Consider the following 20,167-nt stretch of genomic DNA (forward strand, 5'->3'; position numbering starts at 1 on the left):
AAGCCTGTCCGGCAACTTTTTAGGATACCTGCGCTGAAGGAATTGTAAATATTTAGACACATTTCAGTTTAAAAAAAAATAATTTTAGTTTAATTCAAATTTGATGTCTGTGCCCTTCTTTTGAGATGGGAGGCCAACTTACAGTTCTGCCCTAACCCAAAATGCCCTCAATCTCATTCAGAAGGAAGGAGATGGAAAATAACTTCTCAACAACAGCCTAAGATCATTAAAAGTAACTTATAGCTACTGTGTATGAACATGCAAATATTTCAGAATTGTGCAGGTCTATTACAGAACTTTTGGCTGCTAGATGCAATTTGTTTGCACATTTTTGTTTATTCATTTCATTTTTAATACAGCTTTACACTGAAAGATCTCTCAAAGCAGCTAACAGCAATAAAACAAAGTATATTGCTAAAACCAGATGCAACAACAGAAGTAACTATATTAACTATTCATGCTGTTCCTATGAATTGGTATCTTCATGAACAGGTGAACACCAAGACCAATTCTGCACTCACCTTATGCTGCTCTCACATTCGTCTTCTCAGCGCGGCTTCCTTCCGATTTCACACTATCTGCCCTGGAGCTGCATCAAGCGTCAGTGTTTTCGCGCAGCAAACAGAAATCGCTAAAAAACAGTTTTTGTTTGCTGCGCAAAAACGCCGATGCTTGCTGCAGCCCCCAGGGCAGATAGTGTGAAATCAGAAGGAAGCTGCAGTGCGAAGACGAACGTGAGAGTGGCGTAAGGTGAGTGGGAAATTGGTCCAAGACTGTGTGATTGTCAGAACTCAATAAATGTTTCCAAAACTGGCACCAAAATAGCTGCTACAAGTGATCGTTACCACAGACTGGCAGTGCAAATCAGTACAGCTTGGTTCAGATGTAAAGACAATCTTTTTTTTTCCAGTATGTGAACAAGCCAAGGACTTTCCACTAACAAAGATAGCCAATCACAGATCTCTGGGTTTGTGGCAAACCATATTTTGTTGATCTGAAAGCCAAGATTCCAAAACAGGATTAAAAGAGTAATCCTAAAAAGGTCTACTCTGAATCCTACTCATTGTCATTATTCTCAGGTGAGTTTTCTTAGTGTGGTGCTGTAAATGAATGTTTGGAATCCTGAAAACCAGTGTTTGCCAGTTTAGATGCAAAGCTTTAAAACATCAACAGTTCCCCCTAAACAACAGAATATCCTCGCTAATCCCTCTTTTGCAGGTCACTTACAATCCAAACTGTCAAATTGGCTGTTTTCATTATAGCTGCAGCAGGAAGGCAAGACTTGCATTCATGTCACAAGAAATGTTAACTGACCATTTGTGTTCATTAGAAAGCATTATTAAGCTATACAAAATATGACTGGCTCTGTCGGAGCGGGAGTAGCAGAGTGAGGGAGATGACTTGCCCGACACAGGGCTTCAGGAAAGAAAATCAGGCAGACACGTGCAACTAGTGCCAAAAGGTGTATTAACATATATACACAACAAGTGCTCTCTTGTGCAGTCTATACAATATCACCTCCACGGACAAAGTGCTTCGCCTAACCACCATCTCACAGGGAGAGACCTGTGTGATGCACACACAGATCATATATAGTCCAAGCAGCCAATCCTGGCCGTGCTGACTCAGCAGATTGCATCACTTGGCTTCTGCCGGCTCAAGCCGGTCTGCTGATCAGGTCACTGTGACCTAGCCTGGCAGCTAGATCACCAGCTGTCATACTGTAGCTGTCAGACTGGGTTTATGTAGATTCTTGCTCCAACACACCTCCTAATCTATTTAAACCCAGTGCACCAAAACACTTTACACAGTTTACATACATGTCCACCAGCAACATTACAGTTCATATTTACGTAGCTCGGAACCCTTTCCGGAATTCGTTCAGGAACTCATCATGATTGTAAAACACATCATCGTGTTCCTGTTCAGCCAGCTCTTTCAGACGCTTGGCTTCAGCCTCCTTCTCCCTTGCCTCGCACTCTGCCACCCAGGCTTTCCATTTCTTAGCCTTTTCTTTTAACATTTCCTCAAATCCGGGTGGGTCTGGATTGACAGTCAGAGTGACATAGGGACACTTGTACCTAGCGGGACGTTGGCCTTTGGTGGACCTGGCAGACACCCGTGGCCCTGTGCTTGGACCAGCTTTGTCTTCTTCGGGTTGCTCTGTTCCCACCTCCTGGGCTGGTTGCTCTGCCCCTGTAATTGGGTGTTGAACCTCCTGACTCTCACACTTTACCTCCAGTTCCTGCATTTGAGGCTCTGCCTCCTGACTCTGCTCGTCAGGCTCTGTGCCAGCATTCGGCTCACCTTCTCCAGCCCCACTGGGTGCCACCTCCTGGGCTGGAGTTCTGGGCTGCGCTCCAACATCGTTATTGCTACTTGGCAGCAGGACAAATTGTTTCTGCAAGGAGTGCAACCTTGGCCAGCTGCTTTCTTCATTGAACTGGGCACTCTTATTAAGTGTTATCTTGCTTTTGCTATTGCAGAAACGATAACACCTGGCCCTTGGCTTGTAGCCCAGAAAAATTAGGCTCTCTGCCCGGACATCCCCCTCCCCGCTACTCGTGGAGTGGATGCCAACCCGAGCCCGTGACCCAAAGACTTTTAAAGAACTCAAATCTGGGGTCTTGTTCAACAGTAACCTGTAAGGCACATTTTTCACAGTATTACACCAAACCCTATTTTGCAAAAAAACAGCTGCATGTATGGTTTCTGCCCAATAGGTCATTGGCAGTTGTGCATCCTCTAACATGCAATACATCACATTCTGCAATACAGCCCCATGCCCATTTTCTCGGGGCGTTGCCGGGTTCGTCAGACGGTGGGCGATGCCCTTGTTCTCCAGCCAACGTTTCATCTGGTTAGATAAGAATTCCCCCCCTCTGTCGGTTTGTACAGCTAGGAGATTAACCCCTAATTGTCTCTCCACTGCTTTGACCCACTTGGTGAATGTCTTATACACCTCAGACTTATGCACCATGGTGAAAACCCACGCGTACCTCGTGTGGTCGTCGGTGGCCACCAAGCAGTATCTCCTCCCCGACAGACTCTTTGGCAATGGGCCAATAACGTCTAAATGGACTAGTTCCAGGGCTCGTGTGCTTTCCCTTGAGCTTTCTTTAGCAACAGCACACGCCTTGCTTTTGGTCTTCTTGCAGACCTGGCAATCCAAGTAACATTTGCAAGGATTTACTTTCAAACTAGGCACAAGCTCCAGGGTTTTCTTTAACGCCCTAAATCCGCAGTGCCCAAGTCTCCTATGGAGCAAATGTATACAATTATTGTGCACAGGCTCATTCGACACCTGAGCCACCTGGGCACAATCACTCTGGACCACATACAGTTTACCTTCCCTCTTTCCTGTCACAAGCAACTTTCCCCCACCTCCCAGGATTTTGCAGCAGGTTTTCTCAAATCTCACCTGGTATCCCTGGTCAAACAGTGTACTAACACTCAACAGGTTAGACTGCAGTGAGGGTACATACAACACATTTTGCAACATACAGTTCAGTGCAGGAAAGTCCACATTGCCTGAGCAAACAGAATTGGCAGTGGTCCCATCAGCCAATCTCACATACTTATGCTCAGGACTGTCAATGTTTTTCAACAACTCCTTCTCGCAGCAGAGATGGCTCGTTGCCCCGGAGTCTAAAATCCAAGCAGACCCTGTGCTCTCTACTGCAGACGTGACCAGCCGGGTTGCTTCCTCACACGGGCTGGCGGTCCTCCGCTCTCGCCGCACACGCCCCCGCCTCTTCTCCCTCTCAGGGCAAGCTCGGAGCAGGTGCTGCGACGACCCGCATCCGTAGCAGCGACGGACTGCAAACGCAGTCGGCTCCACTTCCTCCACCTTCGGACGCCTGCCAGCAGCAAAAGCTGGCTCATTCTTGGCTGTCTTCCCGGACACACCGATAACAGCACGCTGCCCGGCCGACACCCCCGGACAGCTCACGGCCGCAATTCTCTCTTGGAAGTCAAGCAGGTGGGCACAGACGTATTCCATGGTCAGGGTCGCTACGTCCACCGTCTCCAGAGAAGTTATCAGGGGAGTGTACTCAGGTGGCAACGACGACAGCAAAATGTACACTCTGTCGTCTGGAGCTACAGTCTTGCCTCTTGCCTCCAGCTCAACGAAACAGTCCGTTAGCCGTTTGATGTGATCTTTCACACACCCTCCAGCCGGCATAACGGTGCGGAACATCCTCCTTGTCAAGGCCATGAGGGAACCAGCAGTGGTGCTAACATGCACCGCACTCAACGCGTCCCAGGCAGCCTTGGGAGTGTCCTTCCCTCGCACATAAACCAGCTGGTCATCTCCTATAGACAGCACTATGTTGGCCAGTGCCTTATCCGATAACACAGTCTCGGCAGGAGATAAGTCAGCAGGGGGGTTACTCACGAACAGCCATTGCCCTTCACGCTTGAGGTAGTGTTGCATTCTCAGGCTCCACACCGCGTAGTTGGCTGAGGTGAGCTTCTCAACGGCTACTCCAAGCTGTTGCTGAGCCATCGTGCCGACTCCTCCTCACAGCTGGCTGCCGACGTCCCTCTTGCTCTCAAACAGAGAACGGTGGTGCTTCTGTGTCCTTCACCGGCGTTCCTCGCCTCCGGCTCTTTCCAAACTCACAGTCAGCTCAACTCTCAACTCTCTCCTCCGCGCAGCGGAACCGCCCTGGGCCCATAACCCTGTCGGAGCGGGAGTAGCAGAGTGAGGGAGATGACTTGCCCGACACAGGGCTTCAGGAAAGAAAATCAGGCAGACACGTGCAACTAGTGCCAAAAGGTGTATTAACATATATACACAACAAGTGCTCTCTTGTGCAGTCTATACAATATCACCTCCACGGACAAAGTGCTTCGCCTAACCACCATCTCACAGGGAGAGACCTGTGTGATGCACACACAGATCATATATAGTCCAAGCAGCCAATCCTGGCCGTGCTGACTCAGCAGATTGCATCACTTGGCTTCTGCCGGCTCAAGCCGGTCTGCTGATCAGGTCACTGTGACCTAGCCTGGCAGCTAGATCACCAGCTGTCATACTGTAGCTGTCAGACTGGGTTTATGTAGATTCTTGCTCCAACAGGCTCAACTCTGTCTTAATATAATACAAATGGATTTCCATAAAAATATATTTATGAATTAATAGGCTGAATAGTCCTGCTCTCGAAATATGTAGATTTTTGTTTTTAATTTTTTTTTTTAGTAAGTATGTGTTTATTTAGTAAATATGCATGCTGGCTTTATGTTCTACAAAAGCCCATAACAAAACTGTCAATAGAAGGCAATATTTAAAATCTTTAAATCCTCAGATGCAATGATTGCATTATTTTTTCTTTAAAGTCTGTAATGATGCAGCCAGATGTATTTCCTGAAGAAGGAAGTTCCACATTTCAGGGGACTTCTTTCCTACAAGGAAGCCATTAGAGACAACACACACAGAGACACACAAATCCTTTCAAGACTACTCTCACCCTAATAGAAGAACAACATTTAACCCCACTGAAATACCATGAATATATGTGGCTGGAAAGGTCATCTAGACCAAGCTGGCTGTTACAGAGCCCCTTCTTGAAAGCAATAGTAAGTATATGGGATAACAATCGCAAGAGATTGGCCCCTCCTATCTCTTTAATTGCTACCTTTTTGAGGCAACCCTGGTTTGCTCCAGCGGCAAAACAGGATTCTTACGATTTTTGGAGCAGAAACTCAATAAAATTTTTGTTTCAATTAATCGTTGGGAGCTCAATTTTGTCAATGGTTGAATTGGGAAAGAAACTAAATTGCCTTCCTTCTTGGTTTGAGTATATTCAGCTAACACACCTTTTAAATTCCCCAATGTTGTTAGCAGCTAAATTACGTCCTAAAACTGAATTTGAACGATTGGTGATTAATTTTAACCAAAACAGTAAACATACTATCTCTAAATTGTATCACATGTTATTGTTAGATCATTTTAGACAGCCACCTTCTTATGTTGTACGTTGGCATAGAGACTGTGATATGATTCTTGATGCAGAGCATTGGGATTCTATATGGTCATCAGAAGCTTTTAACACCAATTCACTTAATACTCTGCAGTTAAATTATAAAATACTTTTAAGGTGGTATTATACTCCTATACGTTTAGCACGTATTTTACCAGAATGTTCCCCTTTGTGTTGGAGAGGGTGTGGCCAGAAAGCCTCTTTTTTCCATTGTTGGTGGGAATGTGAGAAAGTCGTAAGCTTCTGGAAATGTATTATCCAAAAGGTGTCAGTAATTACGGGTGTTCGCATTCCATATACTCCAGATTTCATATTATTGTGTAACTGGTTAGATTCGAAAATTCCATCTAGGCATCGCTCATTGTTGGTAACTCTGCTGACAGCAGCGAAATCTGTCATAGCTACCACATGGAAAAGCCTTAATTATTTAAGTGTTGATCAATGGTTTTCCAAAATTTGGGACCATATGGCCATGGAAAAAATAGCATCAGGTCTTAATTCTATAGATCCCTAAATGGCCCATGAAAAGTTTATTGCAAAATGGTTTCCGATAATTGAGAAGTTAGACAACGAACCTTGCTATGTAAATTCACTCTTGAAATGTGAGAGTTATAAATTTCTGTTACTATTGTAAATACGGTTAGTTTTGGGCAGGCCTTTTGGTTTTAATTTGAAATATTTGGTTATAATTTGTCTATCGGTTTCTGAGGATATATGTATACATATATTTAAGAATGACTCTTTTGACTATTTTGTATGTATACAACTTTATTTTATGTTCGTGTTTCTGTGGTGATGAATAAAATTTTTTTAAAAAAAGACTACTCTCACCCATTATTTCACAACTCTTCAGTGTGATCTTTCAGTATATATATTTTAAAAACAACTGAGTATGTACTGGATGTTTGCCTTCTGAAAAAAAGTGAACGTTTGTCCTCTTCTTGCTACTATCCTTCATGTGGGGCAATATATAATGCAGCTAGTTCTGGATTGAGGCTGGCACAATTACAGCAACAGCTCTTGCTTGATTCTGAAGGTTCACTGATAACTTTGTTATGAAAGGCTCTAAATTCTTCATACTTGAACAAAGATCCACACATAAAAGCTGCTATAGTTAATTGTTTATCTTTTTATTGAATATGGTAGATACGCCTTGCATTTTATCATTAGTAGAGGAATAACTAGGTACTGTGTACTTCGTTTGAGGCATCAGTGTGATATAGAAAAGAAGAGGCTTAACTTATTAGGCAATATTAATAGAAATATAGTTTCAAGTCATGAGGAATAATATTTCCACTCTACTCTGTGTGAATTTTCTTCTGGAATACTCTGGCATCCATTCCGGTGTAACGCTTTAAGAAAAATCTAGACAACTGGAATATCTTCAGGAGAACTAAAAGAACAGTCTGTGATAAAAGGCTGAAAGGGCTGTTTGGATGAGCTTGGACAAGAAATAACCTGAAGGGGAACATCCTTCAAATACTTGAAGAGGGAAATGAAATGCTCTCTGCTGCTCCAGAGAGCAAGACTAGATCATACAAGAGAGGAGATTTCAACTGAATATCAAGAGATACTTCCAAACAGTAAGATTAGTTCAACAATGGAACAAGTTACCTATGGTTGGTGATAGACTCTCCCTCCCCCCTTGGAGGTTTTCAAAGAGAGTCTGGATAGCCATCTGTTAGGAATACTCTAAGCTTTGGACTTCCTACATTGAGAAGGATTGGAACAGATGGCATATAAGACTTCTTCTAATTCCATGATTATATGACCATCCAATCTGGCCTCATATTATAATAGGAACGCAGGTACACACTAGCATTTTCCATTCTCTTCTACAATATAAAAATGCTTTCCAAACTGTTAATAAATATTGCTTCATTCATATTTTCAGAGCTTTAAAACATCAAAATATCCACTGAAAAAGTACTTTTAAATTTATATAATCATTCTCTTGTGGGCTATCAAGGAGAAATATTAGAACAAGTACAATACACTGGTGCCAGATATTCTGGATATTCCCATCTGGTTTAGATCTTTCAAAATGGTGAATATGAGACCAGACTTTATGCTTTTGATTTTATAAATCACTTTGAAAGATGTATGACATCAACTGAAAACATATCTCAATTTGCATAATTAGGTCCCTGTTGGAACCCATATACAAAATCCCTTAACAAAAAGACAATTGTATTCCAGGTTTCACAAAACTGATAGAGCACTCTCAGATAAAAACAGCAAACTGATGCATGGAATCAGTTATTCCAGTGGCTCCAAGCCTATAACTGTAGTAATAATTTTAGAGAACTTGCAAATACTTCTTGTTAATACCTTTTTGTTAATACTTTAACAAGAAGTACTGGAAGAAAGTGGACATTTCTCTTTTAAAGGCAAAACCTTTATGGTGATGAAGTGGATTACTTCAGTGTAGCTCACTGCCCACATGTAAAGAAGTACATGAAGAGAGACACGTCCATCTCTTCCTCCCACAAACCTAATGTTCCTTCTTCTTGTATGAAAACAGCCAACCTCTCACCATAAAGTGGCATTTTAGAAAAGGGTGCTTCCCTTCTTGTGATCATGGTTTGGCTCTGTAGCCACAGCAAATTTAGAAGATAATGTAGTTTGAACGCAATGATTGCTAATTGGGTATTACGTACTATTTGCACTGTATGTTACATACACGGCATTAATTCTGAAAAGCTATTTTTTCAAAAATAAATACACAGGAATGTTGTCCTCCTATTATATTTCACTGAGAAGGCAATACCAATAAATGAAATATTTTTTCTTTCAGGAAACTGATTATGTCCTTTAATCGAGGTTTAATGGGACACTATTTATCTCCCCAGCATGAAAAATGCCCATTTCCACTTATTAAACCTCTTTTAAAACCATTTTATCTGAGTCTTTTGGAAACCTTAGCAGTTACAGATTTATGGATTTTTAAAGGATATGTGTCAGTTTTATTTGCAATTCTTATGCTGTAGACAGTACATGAGCTAATACAGTCTTTAGAAATTAAACTTTCAGTTGTTCCATAGAAATATGACACTATGTAGCCACAGAGCAATCTCATACTAGAACCACATCAATGGTTCTGTAAATCTACAGGGTGATAAGAGGAATTAGTTCTGGTAAAGGGCATTTACTCCCTGGATTTTCTGTTGTTTGCATAATTCTCCATTAGTACTGTGAAGAAATATCCATGTGACATCCCATTTATTAATGAATTTATCTCTTTGCTTAAAAATAAAGTTTGAAGTTTTGCTTTAATTCCATGCGTGCTTATTCAGTAAATTTTTGTTATCGAAGGACATTAAAGAAAACGATAAATCAATTTTGCCTAGGAGATTTTTCTCCCTTGTGTATTGCTCTCCAAAGAGGGTACAGTGAAGAAAGGAGGAATATTAAATGAACTTATTCCAGTAACAATGATCACAATTATATGGTTGTTTTAAATTTTTGTCCTTTTGCAATTTTTAAGTTTAAAAAGAAACGTATACCTTTATTTTTATTGCAATGACCTTTTAAAACAAAAACAAAAAACCTGGCCTTCAGAAAGTCTGGGGAGCTTCTGAATACTTGGGAGCCTTTCTTTCCCCTCCCCGCTTATGGAAATTATGACACCCCCAATCATTTTATGTATTTTATTGATGTGTTGTGACCAGTCCTGAGCCTGCTTGTGGGGTTGGGTGGATATAAATAAAATAATAAAATAAATCAGTCAAAGATAGAGTCAAATATATGCTGAATATATATAAACTCTCTCTATATCAAATGCAAGATAAAGAATCCCATCTATCCAGTTGTAAAGATATTGTTTTACCTAAAGCAAATTTGAGACTTAGTTAAAGAGGAGTACACAACTTTTGTGCGTCTCCCAGCATCATGTAGTGATTCAGTTGTTGACCATCTCTGTGGAAAGTAAGCCTTATCTTCAGAGGAAAGTCCTACAAAGTGGGAGAGGCTCAAATTGGGTTATGGGAGGGAGGGGGATGTTGTCACAATGCAGGATGGGAGGGGTGAATAAAAAGAGGGAGAGAGCTATTCCTAGGAGAGGAAGACAGAAAGTAAATATTGCTGCTCCCAGATAAAACCAGCTTGAGAACTTAGGTCATGTACCAAGATTTTATTTCTCATCAAAGGCATGGGATAAGAGGGAAATCCTCTTGTAGATTAAAAACAGGTTAATTAACAGGAAATAGAGTGAGTATAAATGGGCAGTTTTCACAGTGGAAGGTGGTAAGCAGTGGAGTACCATAGGGTTTGGTACTAGCTTTGGTGCTTTCTAACTTGTTCATTAATGATTTGGAGTTGGGAGTAAGCAGTAAAATGGCTAAGTTTGCATCTGTAGTTTTAGCCCCACTCATGGATCTCCTAAAGGCACCTGGGTTTTGGCTACTGTGTGACACAAAGTTTTGGACTGGATGGGCTACTGGCCTGATCCAACATGTTCTTATGTGTCCCTCCCACTTTGGAAGTGATGTGGATGGCTTCCCAGAGAGAACACCTTTTCTGTAATGACTCTGCAGTTACAAAATAATGTCATTCAACTGCCCTAGCTTGTCTGTCTCAAATTATTCATATTCGCCTAAGCATTTGGAATTATTATATTGGTTTATTTTATTTGTTTCTTTCCACTGGTCTATTCCCCAACCCAGTAATTGTTTTATAAATTGTAACCCCATTTTAAGTTGAACTGATTTTATGTTGTTTGTATTTTTTTCCCTTTGCTGCTTTGTTTTCAGAATAATAGTAATTTATTTTTGAGACAGATTCCACATCTAGCATTTGGCTCCCTTCTGTGTGGGGCTCCTCATGGTGGCTCTTTTTCTCAGATTCTGCACTGGCATCTCTGGAGCGGGGCTGTGTGTTCCCTGCCCCATGCCAAGAATGAGACTGGGACAAAGGCTAATGTGGAATTGGTCTGAATTTTATACTTGTTATTCAGTAACCCCTTATCAAATTAAATGTTTGCTGGCTGAATAGAGGAGTATAGATCTCCAAACTACTGTACATAAGTGAGACTGTATTGTAACAGAAGGTGATTGATATAAAACAGGTGTGTAGGAGAAAGAAGACTATAGTTGCAATGCTGCACTGGCTTGCTAATTCCTGACACAACTCTGTTACCGGCCACACATAATTCTATGGGATCCCTCCCCAAACTCTTCTGAGGCCTGGTTTAATAAGCTGGTTTGTATCTACAATGTCACATCAAACTGACTCCTCCCTCACCTGACACGATTGGTAAATAGGCAATTCCTTACATTTTCCACCTATCCATTAAACTGCAGCTAGCAGGATGCATTTATCACCACTGGATTCTCACAGCCACAGAACTGGCTTTAAGGTAGTTCAAATATGGCTTTTGTAATTTATATTGTACCTAATTATTTTATTTTGCACTTCTATATATCTATCCACTATATAATATTTGATCTGAACTTTGAGGGTGAGGAAGATTTTATCTCAACAAATAGAGCTTATAGGTGGGTAGGAGGGAGAAGGAACTTGTACTTTCTTCAAATCAAGTTACGTCTGTATGAAGTGTTCAGATGTCTCAAAAATTCAGTAATTGTATCCTATGCAATAAGGAGAACAAATGACTGAAGAGATTTCTTTGATGACAGCATGGAATAACATTGGGAAACCATGTTTCAGAGCACAAATCCAGATATGCCATAACTAGACTATTGTACTCACAATCAGGTGACCCTGTGTGTGCGTGCAGGTTTGCTGGTGAATGTGATGAATGGATGAGAGCTGGGCTCAGAGATGGGATGGTTTCAAAGTTCAGGCAGGGAAGGCCCGACTTGGCGCTGCATGCACCCGTCTGCGTAATCTCATTCTCCTCAGACTCCTTCTGTTTTTCAGCTGTCTTGGGTTTCTTCCTGAAAACAAAGAGACCTTTGAAGAGATTGGCTGCATATGAAGGGAAGAGCATTTTTAGAATCTGTTAAAAGAAAACTTTTTGCTTTTGTCTCAGACATATTGGAAACATGCTATTTCATGCATTTATACTGATAGAATGGCTATATTAAAACATACAAAACACACACACACAAATACACACAAACATAACAAACATGCTCCATTCTCTTTCTGATGAGTTTACAGAAGGTCCATTCTAATGCTTCAAATAATTCAAATTCAACATTCAACTACCATAGCTTCCGACTAGGGATGGGCACCAACTTGCTCATGAACTAAAGTTTATCACAAATTCTGGCCAGTTTGTCAAGCGATATTTGCAAACTAAATAGCCACCATGAACTTTCACTAATTTTAAGGCAGTTTGTAGCAGTTCATGAAGAGCAGAAAGCAGGAGTTTAAATAGGTCCAAGTCAGTTAAACCCCTGCTTTCTGCTCCCTGCCACTCAGCTGTTTGGTTAGAGCCATAAACTGATACTGATAAGTTTGATTTGCAAACCAACATATTGGTTCATGATTCAGCCATGAACCACAAACTGAAGGACAAAAATGTGCTTCCGAGAGTCAAAGTTGTCTTCATCAGATATCTGATGAAGGGAGCTCTGACTCTTCAAAGATTATATCCCAAAATCTTGTTAGTCTCTAAGGTGCTACTGGGCTCAAATCTAGCTCTTCTACTGCAGACCAGCACTGCTACCCTCTGAAACTAGCTTCAAATTTTACATGGCAAATACTAGAGAAAGACAGTTAAGAGTGATGTATGATGAGATGAAGAAGTTTGAAGCTTGCACATTGTAAAGGCCAACACAGGAAACAACAATATAGCATACTTTTACATATGAATAGGAACAGGCTGTCACAATGGCTCATATGGGATCATTCTGAAAGGCTGAAAGGTGGCAACCTGTCCAACTGTTGTACACTCATTGCACAGTGTGCTGCCCTGGCAAGACGTGAGGAGGAAGACAGGGCAGCACACTGTGCAATGGGTGTACAACACTTCAAATTGGCCTGGGGTCACTCCAAGACATTGGAGCCCCCAAGTGTCCTTGGCGAGGCAAGAGAAGGACAGACAAGAACATGAGCATCGTAAGTGATGGGTTTTTTGCGGGGAGCATTGCTGCCATGGGAGACATGTGTGCTGGGGGTTGACACAAGGATGTTGGAGAGGAGCCTAAGGAAGCTGACCATGGTGCCCTGTATGACCGGGGTGAGCCGAGCAGAGACCCCCCCCCCCACCTGCGTAAAGATGGCAGAATAGAAAGAGGAGATGAGATGTGAGATGCTGGGCTTTATGGAGTTCATCCAAGGGATAGTCCAAGCAGCTGTTGGTGTGCAACCCCAAGACCACCCTCCAGATGACCAAGGGGCACCAGGTGACCGCTGGGCTCCAGAGCATCCAGATGGGCCCCCTGATGGAATTGTTGTTGATCTTTAAGGTGCTGCTGGACTCAAAAACATGTTCTTCTAGCCAAATGCTTGGTCTGGAAAAAAATTGATTGTTTTAATGCAGAAGCCAATTACCACTGTCAGCCACCCAAATGGCAGCTTTGCTTTAAGCTTTTTTTTCCTGTAACAGGCCTACACATTAGACAGCACAAAAGCTCTTCAGAGGTTTTGGTTGACTCAGGATATTCCAATCACTTCTGCCTCCACACATACTGTTATATTCTAATAGCAAAGTTGGGATATTTTTTGATGCTTCAGTGCAGTGACTGGATCTGTGAAAAGGCAAGACAGGTCTTTCTATAACCCCCAAAAGGGCCCTAGATTTGCAGAAAAATATGAAATATAAAAAAAACCCCAACCCTACACTGGACTGCTTTAAAAAAAATTCCAAAATTGATAAAAGGAGCACCTGTGGCTTTAAGCAACGGATTCCCTCAGCGGCTATTGCTAGGCAGCCACAGTATTACAGAATGCATTCTGTCAATAAAAGGCAGGAGAAGGAAGCAGGGCCCTTTCCAGGCCTATTTTGGCCTTTGAGGGAGGACTTATTACAACCAGGCCTAACTAGGATTGCCAGCTCCAAGTTAGGAATTTCCTGGATGTTTTGTGGTACAGTCTAAAGAGGACAGGGTTTAGGGAGGGGAAAGGTCTCAGCCAGATATAATGCCATAGCGTTCACCTTCCAAACCAGGCATTTTCTCAAGAACACATCTCAGTAATCTGGAGTTCATTTGGTGTTCTGGGAACTCTCTAGGTCCCACATGGAGATTGGCAATCCTAGGTCTGGCAGATACTTCTGACTTGGTACCACTCAACTTGTATGACTCAACTAGGCCTGGCTACTTGGTACTGTTCAACAGCAACCACCCAAGAAAGGCAGTGAGGTGTAGTGGTTAGATTTCAGAGAAGAGTCTGGGGGACCCAGGTTTGAACCCCCATCTTGCTGTGGAAGCTCACTGGGTGAGATTTTGGACTATTCACACACTTTCAGACTAATATCTCCCACTAGGAGGAGAGGAGAATAAATGTAAACTGCTTTGGTCCCTACTAGAGAGGTGCATTCAGATCTACCTGAGCTGAAAATATACCCAAATTCTCGTATTGATATTTTCAGGTATCTTTTGGCTTCCTGAAGCTATTCTGCTTTTCTTGGGAAATCCAGGGAAAAAATCTTGAAAAATCCTAAATATATTCAGGCATTTCAGATAGATCTAAAAACAGCAGAGAGGTTTTTTCTTAGCTGTTTGTTGGGCAGCTTATGCACTATAGAAGTCAGCCCGAGGATCAGCCTTGGTGGTGGGGATCTGAAAGCTCCCTGTCACCTTGGCTGTGGCTGGCTCCTCTTGCAGCCTAGTTTAAACCAGGCTGTTACAGAAGTCAGCCCAAGACAGCTGGGTCAATGGGGAGTTGAGAGCCCCCTGCCAGCACAGTTCTGTGCCAGGATTGCTGTGCCTGTGGGGAGCCCACCACTCCCTACAGGCACAGTTCTGCGTTGCCTTCTCCTGCAGATTAGTTTAAACCAGGCTGCAGGAGAAGCCAAACCAGATTGGGCAGATATTTTTGGTTCTGATCTATCAGACCCCAAAAAAATTTGGATTTCAAAAAAATCTGGAATCCAAATACCAGTATGGTATTCCCAAAATCTGGCATTTTGATGGGAATTAAAAAAAACTTTCAGGTCCAATAGACGTGAACTGAAAAATATTGTTTAAAAAAAATGCATAGCTCTAGTGCCCATTATCAAGAAAGGTGGAGTATAAACGAAGTAAATAAATAGTAAGTATAGCTGGAGATTGAATACAAATAAAAGGTAGGCTGGTGAATGGGCGAGAAGGAAAGATTGAGGCAGGTAAAGGGAAGAGGATATGGGGGATGCAAGAAGCAGGGAAAGAGAAAATAGTGTGGGGAGGAGGGTACAGGGGAAAGTGAAGCACCCCACCACAAGTCCTTGCGGATTCCCTACTATGCAAGTGGGCCCAGCACAGTGCCTGGGACTATACAGCTGGGCCATGGTTTTCCTAGGTAGGTGCTGCCAGAAGGGAGGGTCAGCTGAAGAAAAATGGACAAATAAAGGTAAGTTGGCTGGATGGTGGAAAGAAGTTATTGTTGCCAACTCCAAGTGAGGAAATTCCTGGATATTTTGTGGGTGGAGCCTAAGGGGTGGGGTTTCAGGATGGGAGGGACCTCAAAGGGGCAAAATGCCATAGTACTATCCTCCAAAGCAGCCATTTCTTCCAAGGAAACTGAAGTTGCCAATCTCCAGGTGAAGCCACCCAGAATTACAACAGATGACAGAGATCAGTTTCCCCGGAGAAAATGGTTGCTTTAGAAGCTGAATCCTATGGCATTATACCCTGCTGAGTTTGCTTCCCTACCTATACCTTGCCCTCACATGGTTTACCCCTCCCAAAAAAAAAAATCTCCAGGAATTTCCCAATTTGGGGCTGGCAACCCAAAAGGGAACTGATCTCTGCAGTTTGGAAATCCAGTGTGATTCCAAGAGATCTCCAAGTTGGCAACCCTAGAAGAAGAGATGCTGCTAAGTAATAATTACATGTTCCATCTTTGGCCAAAATGGAAACAAAAAAGTGAAATAATGAGCAAAGGAGGACTTCAAAGAATGTATGGGCCCAGAGACAGAGACACTTTTGCACACTATGATAAGCCATGGAAATCAGGACAAGGTTCTTGTACCTTCAACAGATATTGAGAACACAGAATTTCAACAGCAGCAGTTCTTCTAACTCTTCTACTATACACTTACGAAAGATATAGGAGTTGTATCTTTCCATTGGTCTAGTATGCATATAGTAAAGTAGTCTGTGTTATATAACAGTACACAAAATACGGACTTGAGTTGTATCTTCCGTCTGTGCACCAGAACAGTTAAGGCCGCCCTCCTTATTCCACACACAGTTGACATGCTTTATGTAACAAAACAGACCTCAGAGAGCCTGAATTGTTTCCATGGCAATACATGTACTATTATGCTACAGTCAAGAACTGGGATGAAGAAGGTTATTCTGGTACAGCACAATCTATCCTTGTTCTTCAGAGGCATGTACTGATATAGCTTAATTCTTGATGCATATATTTGATTTTGGATGCAACCTATTAAAAAACTCCAACTTCATTATTGCCACAGTTTCATAACCACAGAACACATGAGTTAAATAACTTTCCCTCCCTCCAAATCTAGGATACAATTCAAATATTTTATTGGGAACTCTGCAAATGAATTCAGTGAGCTGAAGATTGCACTGGTAATTTCTTTATGGTGATGCTGACATATTGCTCTTTGAACTCTACAGCAAAGGCCTGAATCCTTGTACCATACAGACTCTGAAAACTGCAACAAACTGCATGCAGAAGAGGAAGCACATTCTGTGGGAATGATCTAGAGTGCATGAAATTCATTCATGGGTTCCAAGCACTGGATCTCTTTTGTAAGAAAGGTTTGCAGGATCACCAATCCACATGGAAGTTAGGACTGTCAGGCTCCCATTGGGGGTGGGTGAATCCCCCACCCGGGAAGGCCCTAACCTGCTGGCAGGGACCAGGCCACCAAAGGGATCCCCACCCCCAAAGAGCCCTGGCGCCATGATGTCATTGTGCCAGGGATGCTCTAGGACTCATGCTAAAAACTCTATGGTACCATAGAATTTTTAGCACAAGTCCTAGAGCATCCCCGATGCGATGCTATCATTTCCAGGTGATGTCATCTCGTGGTGCACACAAGTCCCCCCCCCCCCGCCAGAGGCAGAGGGACTTGGCAACCCTAATGAGAGCTCTAGAGTGTACCCAAAGTGAGCCCTGTACAAGTGTCATACTTGCATCTGGAATGACATACAAACCATGAAGAAGACCTACATATGTTATGAAAGCACTGAACTCACAACTAGTTTAACTGTTTAAATAATTATTGTATTTAGCATCCTTTCTGCAGTAGCATACCTTGGAGGAAAAATATATCATACACAGTCAATTAATAAAAACAAGCTACTCATTTGAAAGTAATAGATGTCCCTATTCCACTGATAATGTTGCCAATGAAATGTAACCCTTCATGCATCTGAAAATGTGGGATCTGGCTTATGAACATTTGCATGATATTACATGTGTTTGTCTTTATGATGTCATAGGACAGTTTTGGCTACAGCAGACTATCCTTACCAGAGTTACACCCTTCTATTCAAATCACTGCAAAACAGATAACCTCTGGAAATATTCCACTATTAGACTTCTGCATAACAAGTTCTTGTTTTGCACCAAGGACAAAGGACATAAGCACAGGTGGGCACTATGGCATCATCTATTAGAAAAATGCTTTCTGCACCAAGAAGCTTCACAAAACTACAATTGCTGCCTTGAATCCAAGAAGATATAAATGTTTATTGTCATCATATTCTAAGAACATAAAGGCACATCTCAGTATAGGGAAAGCAGTCTGTGTGAACATTCAGTATTTCAGTTTTTGGCTGAGGACAAACTAAATACAAGTTATCCTCATATTCTCCTTTTTTTCCACAGCTTAGTGAAGTTAGAAGAAGAAGATCATATTGGATTTATATCCCACCCTACACTCTGGGCGTTTTCCCACAGAGCTTACCGCGGAGCGACGTCCCTCTTCACCGCGCAGCGTCTGCACGGATTTCCCACCAACTGCTCTGCAGAACCAGGAAGTGCCGGACCTTTTGCGTCGCAGATGTAAACCGCTAAAAACCAGTTTACGTTAGCGACACAAAAGCCGCGGCTCTTCCTGGTTATGTAGAGCAGTTGGTGGGAAATCCACGCAGACGCTGTGCGGTGGAGAGGGACATCGCTCCACGGTAAGCTCTGTGGGAAAACTCCCTCTGACTCTCAGAGTGGCTCACAATCTCCTTTACCTTCCTCCCTCACAACAGACACCCTGTGAGGTAGGTGGGGCTAAGAGAACTCTCACAGAAGCTGCACAGGAGCTATGGCTGACCCAAGGCCATTCCAGCAGCTGCAAGTGGAGGAGTGGGGAATCAAACCTGGTTCTCCTGGATAAGAGTCCACACACTTAACCACTACACCAAACTGGATCTAACTACACCAAGCAAACTACACCAAGCAAATGCTAACTCTAAATTGCAACTACTAAGTCTGTAGTTGTTGTTTTTTTAATCCATAATTCATACCTTTGCAAAAAAACAGAACTACTAAATGCAAGCATACTGAAAGAATAATGAGTAGAAATAGTCCGGGGGGGGGGGGGGAGGGAAGTATTTCATGACAAATACCAGAATATACAGGAAAAAGACCACCATATTTTCATGACAATTAGTTATGTTATGTTAATGATGTATGCAAAATTATATTACTTACTCCTCCATGTTTACTCCATGTTCATAAAGAATCAGTACAAATATTAATTGGTTTCCTGGAAATCTCATTAAAATTATGATTGACTAATCTGGTTTATCAAGCACAATACCTAAAGTATAGCGGTTTTCAAAAAATTCAGAGTTATGTTTTGAGTGCATGGAAAATGCATATTCCCACTAAGAATCTACTGGAACAGATAATATCAAATGTGGTTCCTTTAAAAAATTGTTAACAACTATTTTTGCATGATATAAATTTAGCCCCCTTTGGCTTTGTACAACCACAATGGTAGCTCAAGATTGGTGTCAGTTGTGCCAGTGTCTTACTGTGCAACCCAGAACAGTTATACCATTCTAAATCAACTGAAGGCAATGGGCTTAGAGGTGTTAAGTCTGCTATTATTTCTCTTACATTTTAAATATTTCCTCCAAGGAATTCAGTGAAGCATATATGGCTCTCTCCTAGTCCATTTTATTCTCACAACAATCCAATGAAGTAGGTTAGACTGTGAGAGTGACTCACCCAAAGTCTCTGTATCAGGTCCATGGCTAAATCAGCATTTGAACCCCAGTCCTAATCTGACATGCTTACCACTGCCTGGATAAAGATGGTTTAAACATGTCATAGTCAATATTGGCTGATGCCTACAAAATCAGCTTCAGGTATGATAAAAATAATTTCTATTCCTGTTCTTGAATATTGGAATTCCCTTGCCTTTAAATATCAAGAATGTTTATCTTTTTCTTCCACAATAAGCCTATCCCTATATCTTCATATTATGTGGGGAACACGTTAAAGTGCTATTGGCTACTTATCTGAATACAACAATAAGCTTGAAGGAGGCTGAACAATGTTTGAAAAGCTGAAATTCTGTATAGAAGAACAGATTGGGAATAGTTTTAAAGAAGGAAGATACTAACTTGGCTAATTTACAGTGTTCAGATTGATGAGATGAAGCAAAATGAGCTTCTGTAAGATCCGAATAAACAAGGCAGCAAAAACAGAGTAAAGGTCAGGTCAGATAACTTTTATAAATGGGCCTAAATCAAAATTGACCTGATTAATTGGATGTTTTCTTCCAGTCGTGGATAGTTTGATAAGTCAGAATCAGGAACTGTACTTTTGATGTATTTTCTGACTTTAATGGACTCTGACAGATGTAACTCTACTAAGGATTGCACTGTATGACAATTTGACATTTATGTCAAATTGCAGGCAAAAAATTACTTTTGACAAAAGATGATAGGACAGGGACTGACAAGTAGATCTTTGAGTAGTATGTAAATATTGTACATAAATACAATGCCTCTTATATGTTTGGGATTTTATTTTATTTTTTGCTGAGAGCAGCCCTAATATATGTTTACACAGAAAGACATCCCACTGACTTCAATGGGATTTTGTGGTGGAAAGTAATGTCAGGTTGCAGCAGACTTAATGTGGCT

At 41.8% G+C, this 20,167-nt stretch overlaps 1 protein-coding gene across 2 annotated transcripts in view; it reads right to left on the minus strand.

Moving 5' to 3' along the window:
* The window catches only part of ZBTB20 (zinc finger and BTB domain containing 20), an 802,266-nt gene that overhangs the window by 35,374 nt on the left and 746,725 nt on the right, over window positions 1–20,167 (minus strand). For both annotated transcript variants that reach the window (XM_060234651.1, XM_060234652.1), the window contains one exon: window positions 11,697–11,884. In XM_060234651.1, the coding sequence (XP_060090634.1) occupies window positions 11,697–11,884 (188 nt within the window). The remainder of the gene's footprint in view (window positions 1–11,696; window positions 11,885–20,167) is intronic.

Source organism: Heteronotia binoei, chromosome 3 (assembly GCF_032191835.1).
Source record: "Heteronotia binoei isolate CCM8104 ecotype False Entrance Well chromosome 3, APGP_CSIRO_Hbin_v1, whole genome shotgun sequence".
In the NCBI taxonomy this organism is placed as follows: Eukaryota; Metazoa; Chordata; class Lepidosauria; order Squamata; family Gekkonidae; genus Heteronotia; species Heteronotia binoei.